This window comes from Strongylocentrotus purpuratus, unplaced genomic scaffold (assembly GCF_000002235.5).
Source record: "Strongylocentrotus purpuratus isolate Spur 01 unplaced genomic scaffold, Spur_5.0 spur5_scaffold_18, whole genome shotgun sequence".
NCBI classification, from domain to species: domain Eukaryota; kingdom Metazoa; phylum Echinodermata; class Echinoidea; order Camarodonta; family Strongylocentrotidae; genus Strongylocentrotus; species Strongylocentrotus purpuratus.
In genome coordinates this window covers 25,082,808-25,100,669 of record NW_022145603.1, presented here as the reverse complement: position 1 = coordinate 25,100,669, position 17,862 = coordinate 25,082,808, and the positions used below count along the sequence as shown (strand labels likewise).

Sequence of the window (17,862 nt, the reverse complement as noted above, 5' to 3'; positions counted from 1 at the left end):
TGCATGCATCAGTGTCACATGACTTCGTCACCTTCACAAGTCACGTGATATTCTGACCTGTTGTTTACGTTTTAGCGGGCACAGACTCTTATTGCAAACACACATGCACGCTACACGTGAAAAGGGACCGGGAGCTAAGATTAAGAAGCTGCATTAGTCTGGTAAGATATTTCGTGATTTTGTCATCCAAATTGTAATTTAAGCAGGCAGATAGTCTAGGTGAAGAAGTGGCATAAAAATAAATGTATCGAGGTCACTGTCCAATATTATTGGTCGGGTGCGGGGAAGTGTGATTTGGGACACACATTTTAAGGGTTTGTTTAGACTCGACCCCTAGTCTGAGAGGCGAGGTCTACTTCAAAGTTCAAGGGTTATTTTAGGGTTTGTAATACTCGCTTCTCTGCGGGCTGGTACTATGGTAGACCGAAAGCTTCAGTCTCTATATCGTCGGTTGTTCCACTGAGACTACGTCTGGCTCAACTAGACCTCCGGTTATAGAGACAGAACGATCGCCTATGCCAGCCTATGTTGAAGATATCACGGCTAGATTTTAGCCGTTAGGCCCCTCCCACAAACATGAACAAACTTGCCACGGCCGTATTGTTATGCCCCCAAAATCCCCCAAAATGTCATTTTACCTTGTGCATATCCAATTTTACATTAGGCCTAGGCTATAATACATCGGTTCCACTTACTAACTTGATTGAAATAATCCGTTTAATGGTCCCTTTTAAGGAAATTATGGGTCAAAATCGACATCCATGTTGAAAATCTTGCAAGCCGTGTTAAACTCTCGCTGCCGTCAATCTCATCCCTTCTAGTCTACGCCGAAGGCAAAAATGATTATGAAGGAAAAACTGTGCGCCATCTACACGTTCGTAATGGCGTTATCACAGTTTTCTCAGTGGAACAACCGACGGTATAGAGACTGAAGCTTTCGGTCTAGTACTATGGTAGACCGAAAACTTCAGTCTCTCTAATCGTCGGTTGTTCCACTGAGACTACGTCGTCTGGCTCCACTAGACCTCCGATTATGTATTGGGGAATGACAACAAATGTCAGTTTTATTAAAGAAATGACCCAAATCAGATGGTTATTGCTGTCTAGTACTATGGGAGCCGTTTAATCACTCCAGCGCAGGTAGACCTCGATCTATACTCAAATATACACTCCACATATCATGCAGACTTTGACATGTAGCACTAGCACTTATTAATAGCAGGATCATGAGGATCGAACTAGAACTAGAACATATTGCATAGACTGCACTAGACAGCAATAACCATCTGATTTGGGTCATTTCTTTAATAAAACTGACATTTGTTGTCATTCCCCAATACATCTATAATCGGAGGTCTAGTGGAACCAGACGTAGTCTCAGTGGAACAACCGACGATTAGAGAGACTGAAGTTTTCGGTCTAAGACTGCACTAGACCAAAAGCTTCAGTCTCTACATATCGTCGGTTGTTCCACTGAGACTACGTCTGGCTCCACTAGAATATCAACAAATGTCAGTTTTATTAAAGAATGACCCATACCAGTCGGTTATTTCTGTCTAAGGTTGCGTTTATCTAGCAAATTTTTGGCTAGAATCAGGTTTCTCAAACGTCTTTTAGGCAAATTTAGAAGTAGATAAACGCAAAGCCTTTTTCAAACGTCTTTAGATATGGGCATATCTAAAGACGCAAAAAGGTGCGTTTTGAATGTGACATACAGCCAGAATCACGTTTCTGAGAGATCGATAAACGCAAAGCTGTTTTGAACCTCACATACAAATATGATCACCCAGGTGTTGTGTACAAGCATACGTGTGAAGTTGACCTCCGAGAAACTGTCTGCTTCCCGGGTCAAAACGGCTGGGCAGACACAAGGCCTTTATTTTGAATCGTGAAGGGTCGATAAACGCGACATCCCGCAAATCACGATCGTATAGTGGGGTACGATAGTGGGGTTCGATAGTGGGGTACGATATGTAGATATCTAGTGGCAAGCCTAGATAAACGCGCTCAAAGACTGCACACAATCATGCCGATGCGGCTGTAAGCAAAGTTTGACAGTAGACTTACAGTTACAATTTGAATTTTTAAATGATTCTTTTTAACATCAGTAAGTTGAAAATAATCTATTTTACTGCTATTTAGGTGTCATCAATTGTCACTAAAGTAACGATTTTGAGTGAAATCAGTTGAGATTTGTACAGTGCCAGACCAGTGCATGTTTGAAATGTTGTTAATCAAAAGCACAGCTTTTACTACACAGCCAGGATAGTGATGCTCCTATGTGTGCGTTTAATAAAGCTCGCTGGATCTGGAATACAATATCATAAAAAACATTTCCAGCCAGCCCTTAATGCTACCTCCGATTAGGGTATTATTAATTCTGCAATTAAAGGGACTGGATCGGCAGTTTTCATGTACAGCAGGCTATAATTCGCTGACACCAGACTTCGTGGAAATACCATTAATGGGAGTACAAATCTGCACACCGCAAACCCGTTGGCCCATCAAAAATTACCCCCTTATCGCTCGGAGAGCTTCGGGTGAAAGAAAAGCGTAGCATTACATAAGGTATAATGGTCATAAAACTCAAGGCTAACCCTTATTATTGGGTAAACGCCCGAATGGTGTCAAATTCCCCATGAGAGCTCACTTCTATGTGACTTTAAGCTAAGCCAGATTATCGAGTTTAGTCATAGACTAATCCCCGGCTACAGTTGATAATCCTGTTGAGTTTAATCCCACAGATCCAGCTATGCAGTGCAGTGGTGTATTGATGAGCTATGGGAGGGCATTGTCTAGTTAAGAAGACAGGTAAAGCACTAAATTAAGGCTGGATTTGGCAGGCTGGAATGCATTTATAGTTGGATATTGGTTTCGTGACATGCGTGGCACCAATACATGTTTGTACGCGCCTACCAATACCTACCTTGAAGTTGTGTGTAGGCCTACATCATTCTGAGTTTATATTTTGGGTAAGCTTTAGCTAACTTCAATTCGTTCTTGATGGATTGTAATAATTGTATGTGTTTTTGTAATTGTTTACAGTTGTGATTAATGTACATCATTCGGGAGCAGGAGGTGATTAATTTTACTAGAACTAGAAAGTAACACTCAACAACAATACGCAGGCCACCATGTTCAACCTTTTCATTGGAAGAGATGAAATGTCGGACATCGATCAGGCATGAGTCACATATGTCATCAGTTAAAAAAATAAAACTAAAATCTTAGTTTTATTAAAACTAAAACTGAGCAATGCTACAGTGCTAGTAGTAGCAGGCGCATATGCAGGAGGGGGGAGGGGTTTAACCCCCCCCCCCCCTTAAACTTTTTTATGTGTGTGTTTTGGAGGAAGGAACCCCCCCCCCCCCTTCAATTTGTTTTTTTTTTTAATTTTCTTAATTAAAAATTTAAAAAATATTAAAAGCTGACCTTACCCCCCCCCCCCCCCCCCCCCCTCAACGAACAAAATATCGATCAGCCAAATTTTGGGACCCTCAAAAAATAAAAAATGTGCTCTTTATTGGGGCTTATTAAATTACTTTCTAATGGATCAGTACAACATGGCAGAGATTGGGGGGCCTAGCAGAGCCCCAGGACGCTCTTGAGTATGGCAATTCAGAACATTCTAGATAGCCGTCGTGAGCGATAAAAAGTATAATCCATCCTTTGAAATTTTAATTGCAGTGCCTGAGTGCCCCTATCGGTGCTCTTCTTAAAGAGCAAAAAAATCCCTCATAGTCTATTAGGCATTCCATCTCATTCAGTAGGAGAACAATTTTGTTGCTTTTAAAGGCCCACTGCACTACTTGTAGCTACTTGCGCCCTCTATACAACAAACAATGCCTTATCGGTGACCATTGGTCCCCCATGATCCTCTTTTTCTTATGTTAACTGAGAGCTGAGTTGATGAGAAAACCACCTGTCCAGTGACCTTGTATGGCGGTCTAATCCGTCCTGTAAACTATGGCAGATAAGCTTTAAGCTATTGAACATGTTGAATAGTTATACTAAGTTAGACAGTACCACCTGTGCATTTAGAAATGCCTGTATAAAGCGCCCTATAAATGCAATTATTTTTATTATTATTATTTAAATTGTACTCTCGTTTTTAAAGTGCAATGTATACTTACAACAAATTCAATGGAAGGATGCCCACTTTTTTGAGTTTGAAACGCACTGTACCTGTACAACACTTTGTAAAGCTTTGCATTATGAGCTCCGTCTGCATAAAAAGGATTAATCCTTCACTGAATATGGATAGCTACGGTAATTTCTTCGCTCCAATGATCTCGAGGCAGCAGACAGTAAGAAATTGTGTAAATTATAAAAGATCCATAGGAGTGTTTGTTAGAAGCTTTACAAAATTACACTCTCCAATTTTATACAACAAAAGGTTGTCCCGGTATTGGGAACCACTTCTATCTTTACGGAAAGGGTGCAGTGGGAGAGTCTTTGTCTGGATTCTCAGAGTACCGCCCAAGGACTTTCAAAATGAAATGTATGTACTTTATACTATCAGTAAATGATATGAACAAAAAAATACATGTTAACATAAAAGTGAATGCAATCACTTGTAAATCCCCTGCGTGTGGGCTGTGCAAGTGGGTGGAATTCAAAGGCTCTGAATAAGGAAGTTTAGTGTTTAGGACGTACAAAAATATTTGTTCTTCTTCTGCTTTATCAATATTGTGTTTATTTAATTTCAGATGAAACTGCAAAGTCAGATCTAGATTGAAGCGTATTTCTGTTCAAAGAGCTCATGTGAAGTGAGGAGATGATGATGATGACGTTCAAGGTGGCTGTCCTTGCATTCTTTATGGGCTGTATGCTTCAGCGTGTTTACACAGACCAGCCTCCAAATATCATCTTTATTCTAGCAGATGATCTGGTGAGTAGAGATGTTTACGTCTTCAGAATCTGACCACATGGTTTGCCGTTCTATTTTCGACATGGTACTAATGTGTAGAGGAATCGTGGTCTTGTGGATATGTTGGAGGTTCTAGGACACCTATCCCCTGAACAACCACCCTCCGGATAACCACACCTAGGATAATCACCCTCTAGGGCAACCATCCTCTAGGATGACTACCCCAAGGGACAATTACTCTCCAGGATGATTACCTCCCACACAACTACCCCCTAGGAAAACCGCCCTCTAGGACAACTACCCCCCCCCCCCCCTGATTGATAATTACCCCAAGTGGTTATTGTCTGATTAGTTGGGTGGTAGTTGCCATAGATGGTATATCTCCTAGGGGGTAGATGTGTGGGTGGTAGTAGTCCTAGAGGGTGGTTGTTTGGGATGTGTTTTTGCAGGGGGGTAGTTGTCTAGGGTGTGTTTTTCCAGGGGGGTAGTTGTCCTAGGGATGTAGTCGTCCTAGAGGGTAGTTGCCCCAGGGGGTAGTTTTCTGAAAATGATAATTCTTTTTTTGTTAAAGTGTACAAATTACACACATATAATATTCCATATTGCTAAACTATATTCAAGATATGAACTCTAAATATTACTTTCACAAAAATATATAGCAATCTTAAAAACACTCTTAATTGACAAAAAAAAAGGGACTTGTAAATAGACAGTAGGTATATGCCCGCACAGAACCCAAGCTCGATTTTGGTTCCGTGCTGATGTTTTATGATATTTTAAATTTTGCAGGGTTGGAACGATGTCAGTTTCCACGGTTCTTCACAGATCCCGACCCCGCATATTGATGCCCTGGCACAAGAGGGCGTGATTCTTACCAACTACTATGTGTCACCCATCTGCACGCCAACGAGAAGCGCCATCATGACCGGCAAGCATCCCATACACACAGGTTTGATAGTAATGGAATTTAGTCTATTAAGGGTGCTCTCCCTTTGGGCATTGCCAGGTACCCTTTCATAAGACGTACTGGTTCAAGAATGTAGGCAATCTGATTGGTCAAATGGAACCATGGAGGTGTCATGGTCGAGTAGATAACGTCACCAGACTGGAGCAAAAGGTCAGCGGTTCGAGTCCCGCTGCGGGACTAATGTCTTTTGGCAAGACATTAATTACCATATGCCACACTCGACCCAGGTGATGTAAATGGGTACCTGGCGGGAATTAATTCCTTGAAATGCTAGAGGGGCCTGTGATGGCAGCCATGCTTATATAAGCCGGGCAAATAATTGCAGAGCGCCTGGAGTGTCAAGTATGACAGACATGAGCGCTATACAAGAAACCCATATTATTATTTATTACTATTATTATTATTATTATTATTATTATTATGACCAGGGGACTGTTCATCATTCTCTTCTACCAAAGTTTCAGATCGTGCAAAACAGTTCCCATCAAAAACTGATAACCCACGGCTAAAAGGCCAGGTTAATACCCATCTTTTGCTTTGTTGGAACTATAGATCTTATTAAGTTATTTGTTGTCGTTTGGTGTCTTTTTAGGTCTCAACATGTCCTGAATCTATATTAATGGCAAAGACTTACACAACTTTGCATAGGTGGGACTGATGATATCAAAATCATTCTTTTTTTCCCCCTGTCTTTTGGTCTCTGTTTAGGTTTTCAACATGTCCTGAAAATGTTTATTGCAAAGACCCACAAAGTTGATATAATAATGATTCTTTGTTGTTTCTTGGTCTCTATATTTAGGTCTTCAACATACTCAGAATATGTTAATGGATAAGACTTACAAGAGTTTGCATGGGTGGGACTAGGGATGTTTAACTCATTCTTTGTTTCGTCTCTTAATTGTTACATTGTATAGGTCTCCACGTATCCTGAATAAGTTGAGAGCAAATTAAGACTTGCAGCAGTTTGCTCAAATGGGATTGGTGATGTCTCTTAAAGGGATCCGGTAACTTTGTCTCGGATCCTTTAAAAAAAAATCTTTGATTTAGCTCATACTGCAATTTAGGGCATACATGAATCCCATGACATATACAAGCTAATCGCCTGTCTGATTATCAAGATATTTATGATTGGAAATTGAAATCAAATTTTGCGTTTTCATAACAACAGTCTATTAGAGAAAATGAGTATGGTAAAACTGGTCTCTCAAAGATTTTTACTTTTTTGAAGAACTTGATGATCATTTTGAAGCACAATTTTTTTAGGGCTTTAATATTACACCATATCACAAACACTGATAACACGTAGGGCCATCCATCTCAGATTTAACATTATACAGTAGGCTTGCGGGTGCACCATGTGATAGAGAGAGAGAGGATTGAGGAGTCCTGAAAAGGACTCTCGGTTATCTTTCTTGAGGGTGTGTAGTCCTGAAAAGGACTGTTTGTGTAGTCTTTAAAAAGACTGTTGGTTATCTCTCTTAGCTTATACACTGTAGTTCTAAGGAGAACCATAGCGCTTGGAGAGGATAAGTGGCAGGAGTGGCTCGACGTTTCGAACAGGTTGACTATCCGTCATCAGGATTGGAGAATAGCTGGCGTGCATGAGCTTAAGTTTGTTAAACGATGCCTTTGATTGTTTCATTGTAGGTCTAGAACATGGAGTTATAGGAGTATCCCACCCATATGGATTGGGGCTGGAGGAGAAGTTAATGCCTCAGTACCTCAGAGAGCTAGGCTACAGGACGCATATGGTAGGAAAGGTAAGTGGACCAATTTGAGAATATTTTTTTGCATTTTTCAACATTAAAATTTGTCAACTACCGGTTTGTGTTTTGTGAAAGGCATAATTATTTAATTGACTTATATTATGATATGATTATATATGTGTGTTTTTTTACTTTTGTTAATATATATATATACCAGTATATATATATATATATATATATGTATGTATAGGCACCTTTTTATTATGATAAAAAATGCAGAATATGATTAAACAAACAAACAATATACCATTGCAGAGATAGCACAGGTACAAATGAGCCCCAAATATCTCATGGAGAAATCTAACTCTGTGCATGTAGGAATAGTCAATGCAAGAGTTGCGGATGCGCTTCACGAATTGTTAGTCCTCTTGAAAAGAGTACTTCCACCTGTGTAGCTATAGGCCTATGATAGAAAGTATACTGTCTTTGATGCAGAATGAATAATGATTATTTTCAAGAAGACATATTCAGCGTGGACAACCTTTAGACTGCCTGCAGGTTCTAGTATTACTTGTGGGATTACTTAACTTTCAATTATTTTTTCTTGTCTTTTCCCTTTTACTTCTTCAATTCCTTGTACAACTTCCCTCCAACCCGACTCTTCCCATACACATACCTTGCTCCCTCGATGCCCCTGCCCCCACCCTGCAAGCTCACCCTCTTCTCCATCCCTACTCTGCACCCACTCCGCCCTTATCCTGCACCTACTCCACCCCTTTGCCACCCCTACTTTACTCCTCCGTCCCCACTCCACTCCCATTCCGCACCTATTTCACTCCTACACCAACCTTTCTCTGTCCTGATTCTTCTCCCACTCTGGCTCCACCCTCATCTACCCCTACTCTGCTCCTATGTAACCCCTACTCCATCCCTATTTCACCCCTATACCACTCCTACTCCACCTCTATTCCACCCATATTCCTTCCTCTTCCCGATACTACCCCTCTCTACCCCTATATCACCCTACTCCACCCCCATTCCTCCCCTATACCACCCCACCCCACCACTCTCCACCCTACTGCACCTCTACTCTGTCCTTTCTCTTCCCCTGCTCTACATCTTCTCTTTCCACACTCTGCACCGATCCTGCACCTCTCTCTCCCCCCCCCCCCCCCCCTTCCCCCTTCCACCTTCCCCCTTCCCCTTTGCCCCCTTCCCCCTCCTCCATCCATCCTATCTTTTCCTCAATGGGGTTTATAGTGGCACCTGGGGTTCTTCAAGGAGAGTCTTACACCTAGCCATCGTGGCTTTGAGTCCTTCTACGGTTACTATGCAGGAATGGGGGACTACTATACGCATGAAATAACGGTGAGAGTTGCATGTAGTATGTCGGCACAAGCCCTAGTCTGTGACCCATTTCACAAAGCCTTCTTCAATGAAAAATGACAAAGTCAGTGACAAATCTGCTGATAACCAATCAGAAGCAAGGATTTCACTATCTTATAACAAAAACTCTCATTTGTCACTGATGACAAGTTTTGTGAAATAGGGCCCAGGTCTTTGTGTTGGGTTACGCAATCTTTTGTTTAAAAATATTCACGAAAGGTAGGGTAACTTGAATGCAGTAAAATTCTCCCCCTAAAAAAAAAATCAAAAATTCCTGTCTTCCCTCCATTCAGATATAAAGAGGTAGACCATGGTAAAAAGACTTTTTGTACAATGTGTATATGAATGGCAATTATGGCAACAGAGCTTGTATATGTAATCACTGAGGTCTTCGTTATATGATACCAAAATGTGAAGCCTGCTACGCTAAATTCATCGTTAAACCGGCCATGATTTGACGCTACATATCTGAACCAAGTTTTTAAGTTTTAATCTTAACTCTTAAAAATATTGTTTTCTACCTTAATTTTTCTTTTGTCCAGTCTGACGGTAACATGACAGGTTTTGATTTTCACATGGATGGGTCTGTCCATAAGCCCGTGTTTGGTCAGTATTCTACCGAGATATTTACGGAGAGGACCCAGGAGATTATTCTTAAACATAATCCCAAGGAGGTGAGCAGCTATGATAAGCATGATGATATTGATTGCATTTTTAAACAATACTGATAATAGTAATAATAGTGATGATGATGGTGATGATAATGACAGTACTAATAATAATAAAAAGAAGAGAAAGGAGAATAATTATCATAATAAGGTTCTAAAACGCCTACCCCTGGACATCCACCCGGATACCCACCCCCAGTCAACTACCCCTGGGACAACTACCCCCTAGGGCAACAACCCTCTAGGACGAATACCCCCTAGGACAACTTTCCACTAGGGCAACCACCATCTAGGACGACTACCCCCCAGACAACTACCTCCCAAATAAATTTCCCCCTAGGACAACTACCCCCCCCCCCCACCCCCCGGACAACTACCCCCAGAATACTACCCCCTGGACTACTACCCCCTAGGACAAGTACCCCCCTTACAACTACCACCCGGACAACTACCCCCTACGACAACTATCCTAAGGGGTAGTTGTCCTAGGGGGTAGTCGTCTGGGGGGGTAGTTGTCCAGGGGTAGTTGTCCTGGGGTAGTTGTCCGGGGGGTAGTTGGTTGTCCTAGGGGGTAGTAGTTGTATGGGGCTAGTTATCCGGGGCTAGTTGTCCTGGTGGGTAGTCATCCTACAGGGTGGTTGCCCTAGGGGGTAGTTGTCCTAGGGGGGTAGTTGTCCTAGGGGTGGAAGTCCAGGGGGTAGGTGTCCGGATACGTTATAATAATAGTAAAAGTAATAATAATGATAATAATGATGATGGTGATGATAATTCAATAAATGTTGTAATAAGAATAGTAATGATAATAATCATGATAATTAAAAAAGAATACAATACATAGATATGCCAATCTCTACCCAGGTATAAATGAGATACGCTTGAGGGCTAGATATCTTTACAGCTCTGCCATAACTGGGGTAATAATGTCTAAGCACCATGAGTATTGAACCTTGATGAATATAACTGTTACATTAGAAATCATTATTTGAAATTAGTGCTGTAGCGTATACAAACAACACCTGGCTCCAGCTTGCCACACTGAAGATTATGAGCTAACCCAGACATAATCCAGGCTAAATCACTAATCATGTCAACTTGGTAGTTCTGCAATTCGGTAGAAAAGAGTTTTGAAAAACCTGATAATTTATCTCTTTTTTATCACCCAGCCTTTGTACATCTACCTAGCCCACCAGGCTGTACACAGCGCCAACTACGACGGTCAGAGACTGCAAGCACCCCATGAATATTACAAGAGATTCCCTAACATCACACATGAAAACAGGAGAAAATATGCTGGTATGTTCTTTGTTGCACCTTATTAGATATAATGTGTCTGTAATCTTTCTTTCTTGAGTGTGTGTAGTCCTGAAAATGACTGTTGGTTATTTTCTGAGCTTAAATAGTTCTAAAGAGAACTATAACCTGGTGACTTAAGCCCACGCACGCCAGCTATTCCCTACTCCTGATGACGGATAGTCAACCTGTTCGAAAACGTCGAGCTCCTCCTACCACTCATCCTCTCCTACCACTCATCCTCTCCAACCAGCGGTATATGGTTCTCTTTAGAACTATAAGCTCAGAAAGATTACCAACAGTCCTTTAACGTTTAATGTTGTTGAGTATGTATGTCAAAGGTCACAGCTCACTAAATATGCAAAAAATGCTAAATAATGGCCATTTGTACCCGGCGAGGGGATGCTATGCTTTGACTCGTTTTAATTCTGTTATTTGGTTATTTTGCTTTGTGACAGCAATGGTGGCAGCCTTGGACGACTCTATTGGAAATATCACCCAGTCTTTAAAGGAGAGCTCCCTCTACAACAACACCCTTATAGTTTTTACGACCGACAACGGGGGCCCCGCCAACGGCTTCGACTTTAACTACGCCAGCAACTGGCCTCTGCGAGGAATGAAACATACGACATGGGAGGGCGGACTGCGTGGCGTGGGATTCCTGTGGGGCGCCCTCATTGAGAAGCCAGGGAGAATGAGCGATGGGATGATGCATGTATGTGACTGGGTTCCTACGCTGTATGGCTTAGCGGGCGGTAATACCAGCACGTTGCAACATCTAGATGGTATTGATGTCTGGCCAATGCTCTCAAGGTGAGTGCTATGCTAACGTAGGATTGAGTTGTCTTCATTTTACTTCAACTCTCCCTATGCCACGTTGCATTTAAAAATGGCTTGAAAGTTCAAGATTATTTGATTGTTTCCAGTGCAAACAATAGTACAGATTTTCCCGGGGGGTCTCAGTCAAAAATGAATACTGTAAGTATCAGGCACGTAGCCACGTGGGGGGGGGGGGGGGGGGGGGGGGGGGCGGGGGGGCACATGCCCCCTACAAAATTTCCAGGATCGGTTGAACTTTTTTAGACCCCTCCCCAGGACATCGATCGATTACTTGTATGTGCCCCCCAAACATCAAACTCTGGCTACGAGCCTGGTAAGTATGCGTAACCAAGAAAACGCGTATAAGGGGTGGTTTTTTTTAGATTGGACCCGGTCGGCACGGTCCCACACTAATTAAGGGGTTAAAATATGTCCATTTTTTGCCATTTTTCAAGAAAACAAAATCATTCAATATCCTGCTGTACGCGCCGGTATGCGCGGTTAGGAGTATTTTTCTAACCCTCAGTGCCAGACCAATACTTGTTTAGGAGCAGTGGCGGATCCAGGGGGGGCCCGGGGTGAGAAAAAAATCATGTTAAAACACGTGATTTTTTACCTTTTTGGGGGGTTGGCAAATTTTTAAATTTTCAAGGACAAAAAAAAAAAAAACAGTGTTAACTACCCCCCCCCCCCCCCCCCCCACTGAGCGAATTTTCGGCCAGCGCGATTTTCAAATTTTCGGGAGCAACAAAAAAAAAGTGCTCACTACCCCCCACAACCCCCCCACCCCCCTCCAAACCCCCCACTGAGCGACGTTTTGGCCGGCGCGATTTTTGTTGGGCCCCCTCCCCTAAGAAATCCTGGATCCGCATCTGTTTAGGAGTATGTACACTTTTTTGAAATACCCGTTTAGGATGTGACTTCGGGAAGAAAAAAAACACGCAAAATCCTCATTTAGGGTGTATTTTGGCTACAGAAGCAATATCCTCGTTTAGGGGATGTGTGGAAAACCTGTGGTCACGAATGCTTACAGTATTTCTACATGACTGAGACCCCCGGGCAGATTTGTGCATAAAGTCCAGAGCAATTGTCACCGGAGCAAATCTTGGAGCACCTGACAAATACATGTATGCCGCAAGCAGGAAGTAAGCACATAATGAAACTCGGAATGTGTCTGCAACAGTGCACGCTCTCTCCCAAATGGTTTAAGCACTTGACTTGGATTGCAAAGGTTGTGGGTGCGAACCCTGGCCTGCGACAGCACCGATGTCCTTTGGCAAGGCATTAATCTACATTTGCCACTCCTTACCAGGAAAGAAATGGGGACCTGGTAGGATGACAAAAGCCATTGTGATATTAATTGCCATATGCCCTCATGGTGACCATATGGTAGGTATAGACCCCAGGGAGTGGAAATGGTGCACAATGTACATGATTGAATCTGATGACCGGGGTAATAATATCTGTCAAGCGCTTAGAGACGGTATTTCATAATTAAGCGCTATATAAATCCAGTAGCCCGTTTCATAAAACTTGATATCAATAACAAGTTACAAACTACTGTTGTAAGCTACTGAAATCATGGCATGTGATTGGCTGATAGCAAATTTGTCTTAGAAATTTAGCATTTGTTATAGATAAAAAGTTTTATGAAACGGGCCCCAGGATTATTTATCATCTTTGTAAGACGGGGCCCAGATGACTATTATTATTACTTTCCGTTTTTTTTTCCTTCCTAGAGGGAAGCAATCACCTCGCCAAGAAATTCTCCACACTATTGACCCTTTGCTTGACCTGTCGGCCATACGTATAGGAGACTACAAGCTTGTACAAGGGCAAAGAGGAACCGGTAGGAATGGCTGGTATCCACCAGAAGGCGTGTCATTAGGTAAGGTGGTGGTGGTGGTAGTAGTGGTGGTGACGGTGGTAGTAGTGATGATGGTGTTATATGTAATTGTAGAAGTGGTGATGATGTTAGTGTTGATGGTAATGGTGGTGGTGGTGATGATAGTGGTGGTGATGCATGGGATGGTTGTGGTAACGTTGTGATGATGATGATGGTGATGGTGTTAATAATTGTGATTGTGGTATGGTAAGTCGATACTAATTCCTGTGAATATCTTCAGTTGAAAGCGAAAAAATAATCAGAGAAACCCTTTTGGTGCAAGTTTAAAGAGACCCAAATAATAAAAAGGGTTATAACTGTTTGAGAGATGAGATAAGTTCCTAGGAAATGTACCAGTGATAACTTCTGCCCAATGGGCATGCGATCGGTTTAATACTAGATACGTGGGGTAAAAGCTCCATAAAGTCAAATACATGTCTCATTTTGTTTCTTTCTCTTTCTTACAGCAGATCTGGATTCTAAACCAGTTCCTAACGCCTTTGTTGTGAGTTGCCCATACAAGCCTGCCAATGCCTCTACCAACTGTAATCCCTATAAGAAACCGTGTCTGTTCAACATTCGCCATGATCCCTGTGAATTTAACAACATAGCCAACTGGAATCAGGGTGGGTGATAGTATACAAATATACTATGCACTGAGAGGCTCTAGTTAAAATTATGGATCGAGGTGGCAGGAATAGCACTTTTTTCTGAAGGGCGTAGCAATCTTTTCGGAAGGGTGCAGCCCCACATTAAATAGTTATTATGCTAGTCAACGAATATCCATAATTTTACAGGTGCCTCGAAAAGCTTGTGTGGTATATTTGACATATATCCCCTATCAAAAAATGAAAAACCAAAAATGTGAATTAAAAGGAAATGCATCTCAAAATGAACTTCAACTCACGCCTTAGTCCAAAATACAAATACACACTACGCTTCCAAAGAACGCTGCGTTACACATCCCACGTCACAGTGGCTGCAGTGGCAATTATGATAGGCCTATTGATTGCTTAGAACGGTGATGCAAATGGGGTTTATATTCCACAAACAAAGATTTTTCCGCTACGATTGGTTAAAAGTAAATCATGTGATGAAAGATAGTTCGCCCATCATTGATGGGAGATGAAAAGTTTGTTACACTGAAGATTGTATACGTTGCGTATTCGTACGTACGTAAGTACCGCATGCACTGTACGTATCGTAAACCGTTTGCTAGCTGTTAATTGATGATTGATGACTTGTTGCTCTAAAATGACGGAAGAAGTGAAATGTTTCTGATGTGGAATATTAAGCAAAAAATCACCTTTTGGTTTCAGGTGATGGCGAACTATCACTTCCTCGGCGATCTGGATGTATACGCTATCTTTCCTCGGCTTCGCTTCGGAAAGATAGCTACATCCAGATTGCCTTGGAAGTGATAGTTTGTCCCGTCAACTTCAACAATGGTAATTATTTGCTTAATATCCTGGATAAGCCCTGTTTGACATCACTGTTCAAGCAAAATCCATTTTTTTTCTTCATTGTGGAAGTATTACGTGTCATGTGAGCCATCTGTATGTGGCCAATCTTTGCACTGGAGTTGTGGGATATAATATATCCTATTTTATTTTGACAGAAGTTCAATAATTATAGGACGCTGTTTCATAAAACTTGTTATCAATAACAAGTTACAATTACTGTGTTACAGCTACAGCTACCGGTCCTGGAATTGCGGCATTTGATTGGCTGAGAGCAAATCTGTCATAGAATTTTAGAGTTTGCTATTGATAAAAAGTTTTATGAAACAGGCCTCTTGTGTGCAATAATGTTGACCATCTCAGGAAATTTCATGAAGCATCTATCCATCTTTTCACAGACATTGTTGAGCTGCTCCTGACGAGAATTGAAGAGTACAGAGCAACGATGGTTCCCATCAGGAACAAGGAACCTGACCCACGGAGCTACCCAAAATACCATGACAACTGCTGGGTCCCTTGGGTCGATGATACAAGCACAGCACCAGGGACCCGTTTCACAAAGCCTTTTTTCAATGACAAATGACAAAAATCAATGACAGATCTGCTGATAACCAATCAGAAGCAAGGATTTCAGTAGCTTATAACAAACACTGTCATTTGTCACTGATGACAAGTTTTGTGAAACGGGGCCCAGGATTATCGTGATATGGATCTAAAGTACAGTGAAACCTATATGTAAAGGCCCACTTTGTAGGAAGTTACCCGATATATTGTAAAGACCGCTCAAGAGACACTAAAAACAGGATCTTTATAGGCAGGTGGTCTTAATGAACAGGTTCCTAATATAGATGCCCAAAATATTCATCCCCCGTTTAATCGTATATATCTATAACTTCATTTTCTATCGCGGCTCAGTTGCATGCAGTAATTCCAATTATAATGTCTATGTTCATGCAATGTTTCCTCCTTCTTTTCTCTATTTTTTTTATCTTCCCTTTTTTTCTTGGTAATCTTGATTTTATTTAGATAACGTACCAAAGTTATTGTTATTTTGCATATTTTGAGAGGATCATTATTAACAGGATATTATATGTTTGTATTTTAAAGATTGTATAATAATGTTTTTATCTTGACGTGGAAATAATGAGGTACACCATTCTCTAAAAAACAATGGTCTTTCTATACAGGTCAAAAAGCAGGTTTGACTATAATAGACCGGTATGCGGATTTGCTTGTGAGTGAGTACCAATCACCTAATAGCCATAAATTATTTCCAGCTAGAATGTATCAATTCAGACTGAAAAAAAAATACCTGCCATTCCATAGGCTGACGGATAAGGAGTATGAAGAAAATAAAGAATAACACAAAACACTGCACATGGAACCCAAATCAGATTTGGGTTTTAGTGAGCGGGTACGGTTATGTCAAGTATTCCATTCCCAAGTCGCTCTAATGTTGACTAACAGAAGTAATATTTGAAGCTCATATTTTGAATAAAGTGAAAAATATAGCAGTAATTAACCGGTAGTACCAATTTGAGGAGGAAAATCTGATTTATAAATCACTGATGAAGCCATGCATCCTTGTCAAAGAAGATGGGCTTCAAAATTAAATAGATGTATAGAGTCTTGATTCAATATGCTGGAATGACCATGAACTCTCGGATTTCAAATGTTGTTAGTTCAGCATCATTCCATATTCACAATATTTGGAGGATCAGAAAATAGCTGAATCAGAAAGCCACTGAGCAGATTGTTCATTATTTTATTACATATTGTTTGAATATGTACAATTTGTTGTATTTTGGCCTTCCTCAGAATCAAAAATCCCGTCTGCAACGTGTTCAGAAGATGGCAGCTCGGCTCGTCACTCTCAGCAGTAGAAGAATCATGTATAAGATTTTACTCATAACTTACAAAACACTTCTTCATTCTTCACCCCACTACTTGTATCAGATTTTGAAACCGTACAATCCACAGCGGAACTTGCGTTCAGGGGCCCGTTTCATAAAACTTTTTATCTATAACAACTGCTAAATTTCTATGACAAATTTGCTCTCAGCCAATCAGATGCCATGATTTCAGTAGCTTATAACAGTAGCTTATAACAGTAGCTTATAACAGTAGCTTATAACAGTAGCTTATAACAGTAGCTTATAACAGTAGCTTATAACGGTAGCTTATAACAGTAGCTTATAACAGTAGCTTATAACAGTAGCTTGTAACTTGTTATTGATATCAAGTTTTATGAAACAGGGCCCAGGTTCAAAGCTCCAGTTATGTACACCCAAAACCAGTAATGAATGGGGGGGACATGGCTTTTGCTAACATTGCACCCAATTTATGAAACACTTTAAAAATAAGGCAATCATTATCAATTTAAATATTTAACAAAAAACCTAAGCACCATGTGTTTATGTTGTAGTTTTAATATTGTATAATTATTTTGATATTGTACAGAGCACCTTGAGCAGTCTTTTACAATGGATATGTGCGCTTTATAAATATTATTATTATTAATAGCATTTAAGATGTACCAGATACACAAACTGAGCACAATTAAAGAGAAAAAAGTATTGCACATGGTGCGTCAGTTTTTGTTGCATGGTCGTCATACGGCCTGTTAGCATCCAATGCATTTGATGCATGCTCCATCATTGAAATGAAATTAAAGGAAATATTTTTGATACGTTTTTATATATATATATATATATATATATATATATATATGATATAAATACTATTTATGAGTGATAGGGTAGAATATTGGCCAAGGGAATGCCAGAATTTTATGTCTATTTATGCCATAAA

The 17,862-nt window shown here is 40.8% G+C and overlaps 1 protein-coding gene across 2 annotated transcripts; it reads left to right on the top strand.

Moving 5' to 3' along the window:
* Positions 1–88: 88 nt before the first annotated feature.
* On the top strand, positions 89–16,361 carry LOC581855 (arylsulfatase I). 2 transcript variants are annotated; one of them, XM_030989585.1, is made up of 11 exons: positions 89–161; positions 4,710–4,891; positions 5,660–5,819; positions 7,485–7,597; positions 8,804–8,911; positions 9,472–9,603; positions 10,761–10,890; positions 11,346–11,700; positions 13,446–13,594; positions 14,062–14,217; positions 15,450–16,361. In XM_030989585.1, exons 2-11 carry the CDS (start codon positions 4,778–4,780, stop codon positions 15,632–15,634), a joined length of 1,602 nt encoding a protein of 533 aa, XP_030845445.1. In that variant the 5' UTR covers positions 89–161; positions 4,710–4,777; the 3' UTR covers positions 15,635–16,361. The 2 variants fall into 2 exon arrangements, with proteins under 2 accessions (XP_030845445.1, XP_030845444.1); XM_030989584.1 differs by having other exon boundaries at positions 14,059–14,217.
* The last annotated feature ends 1,501 nt before the right edge of the window (positions 16,362–17,862 follow it).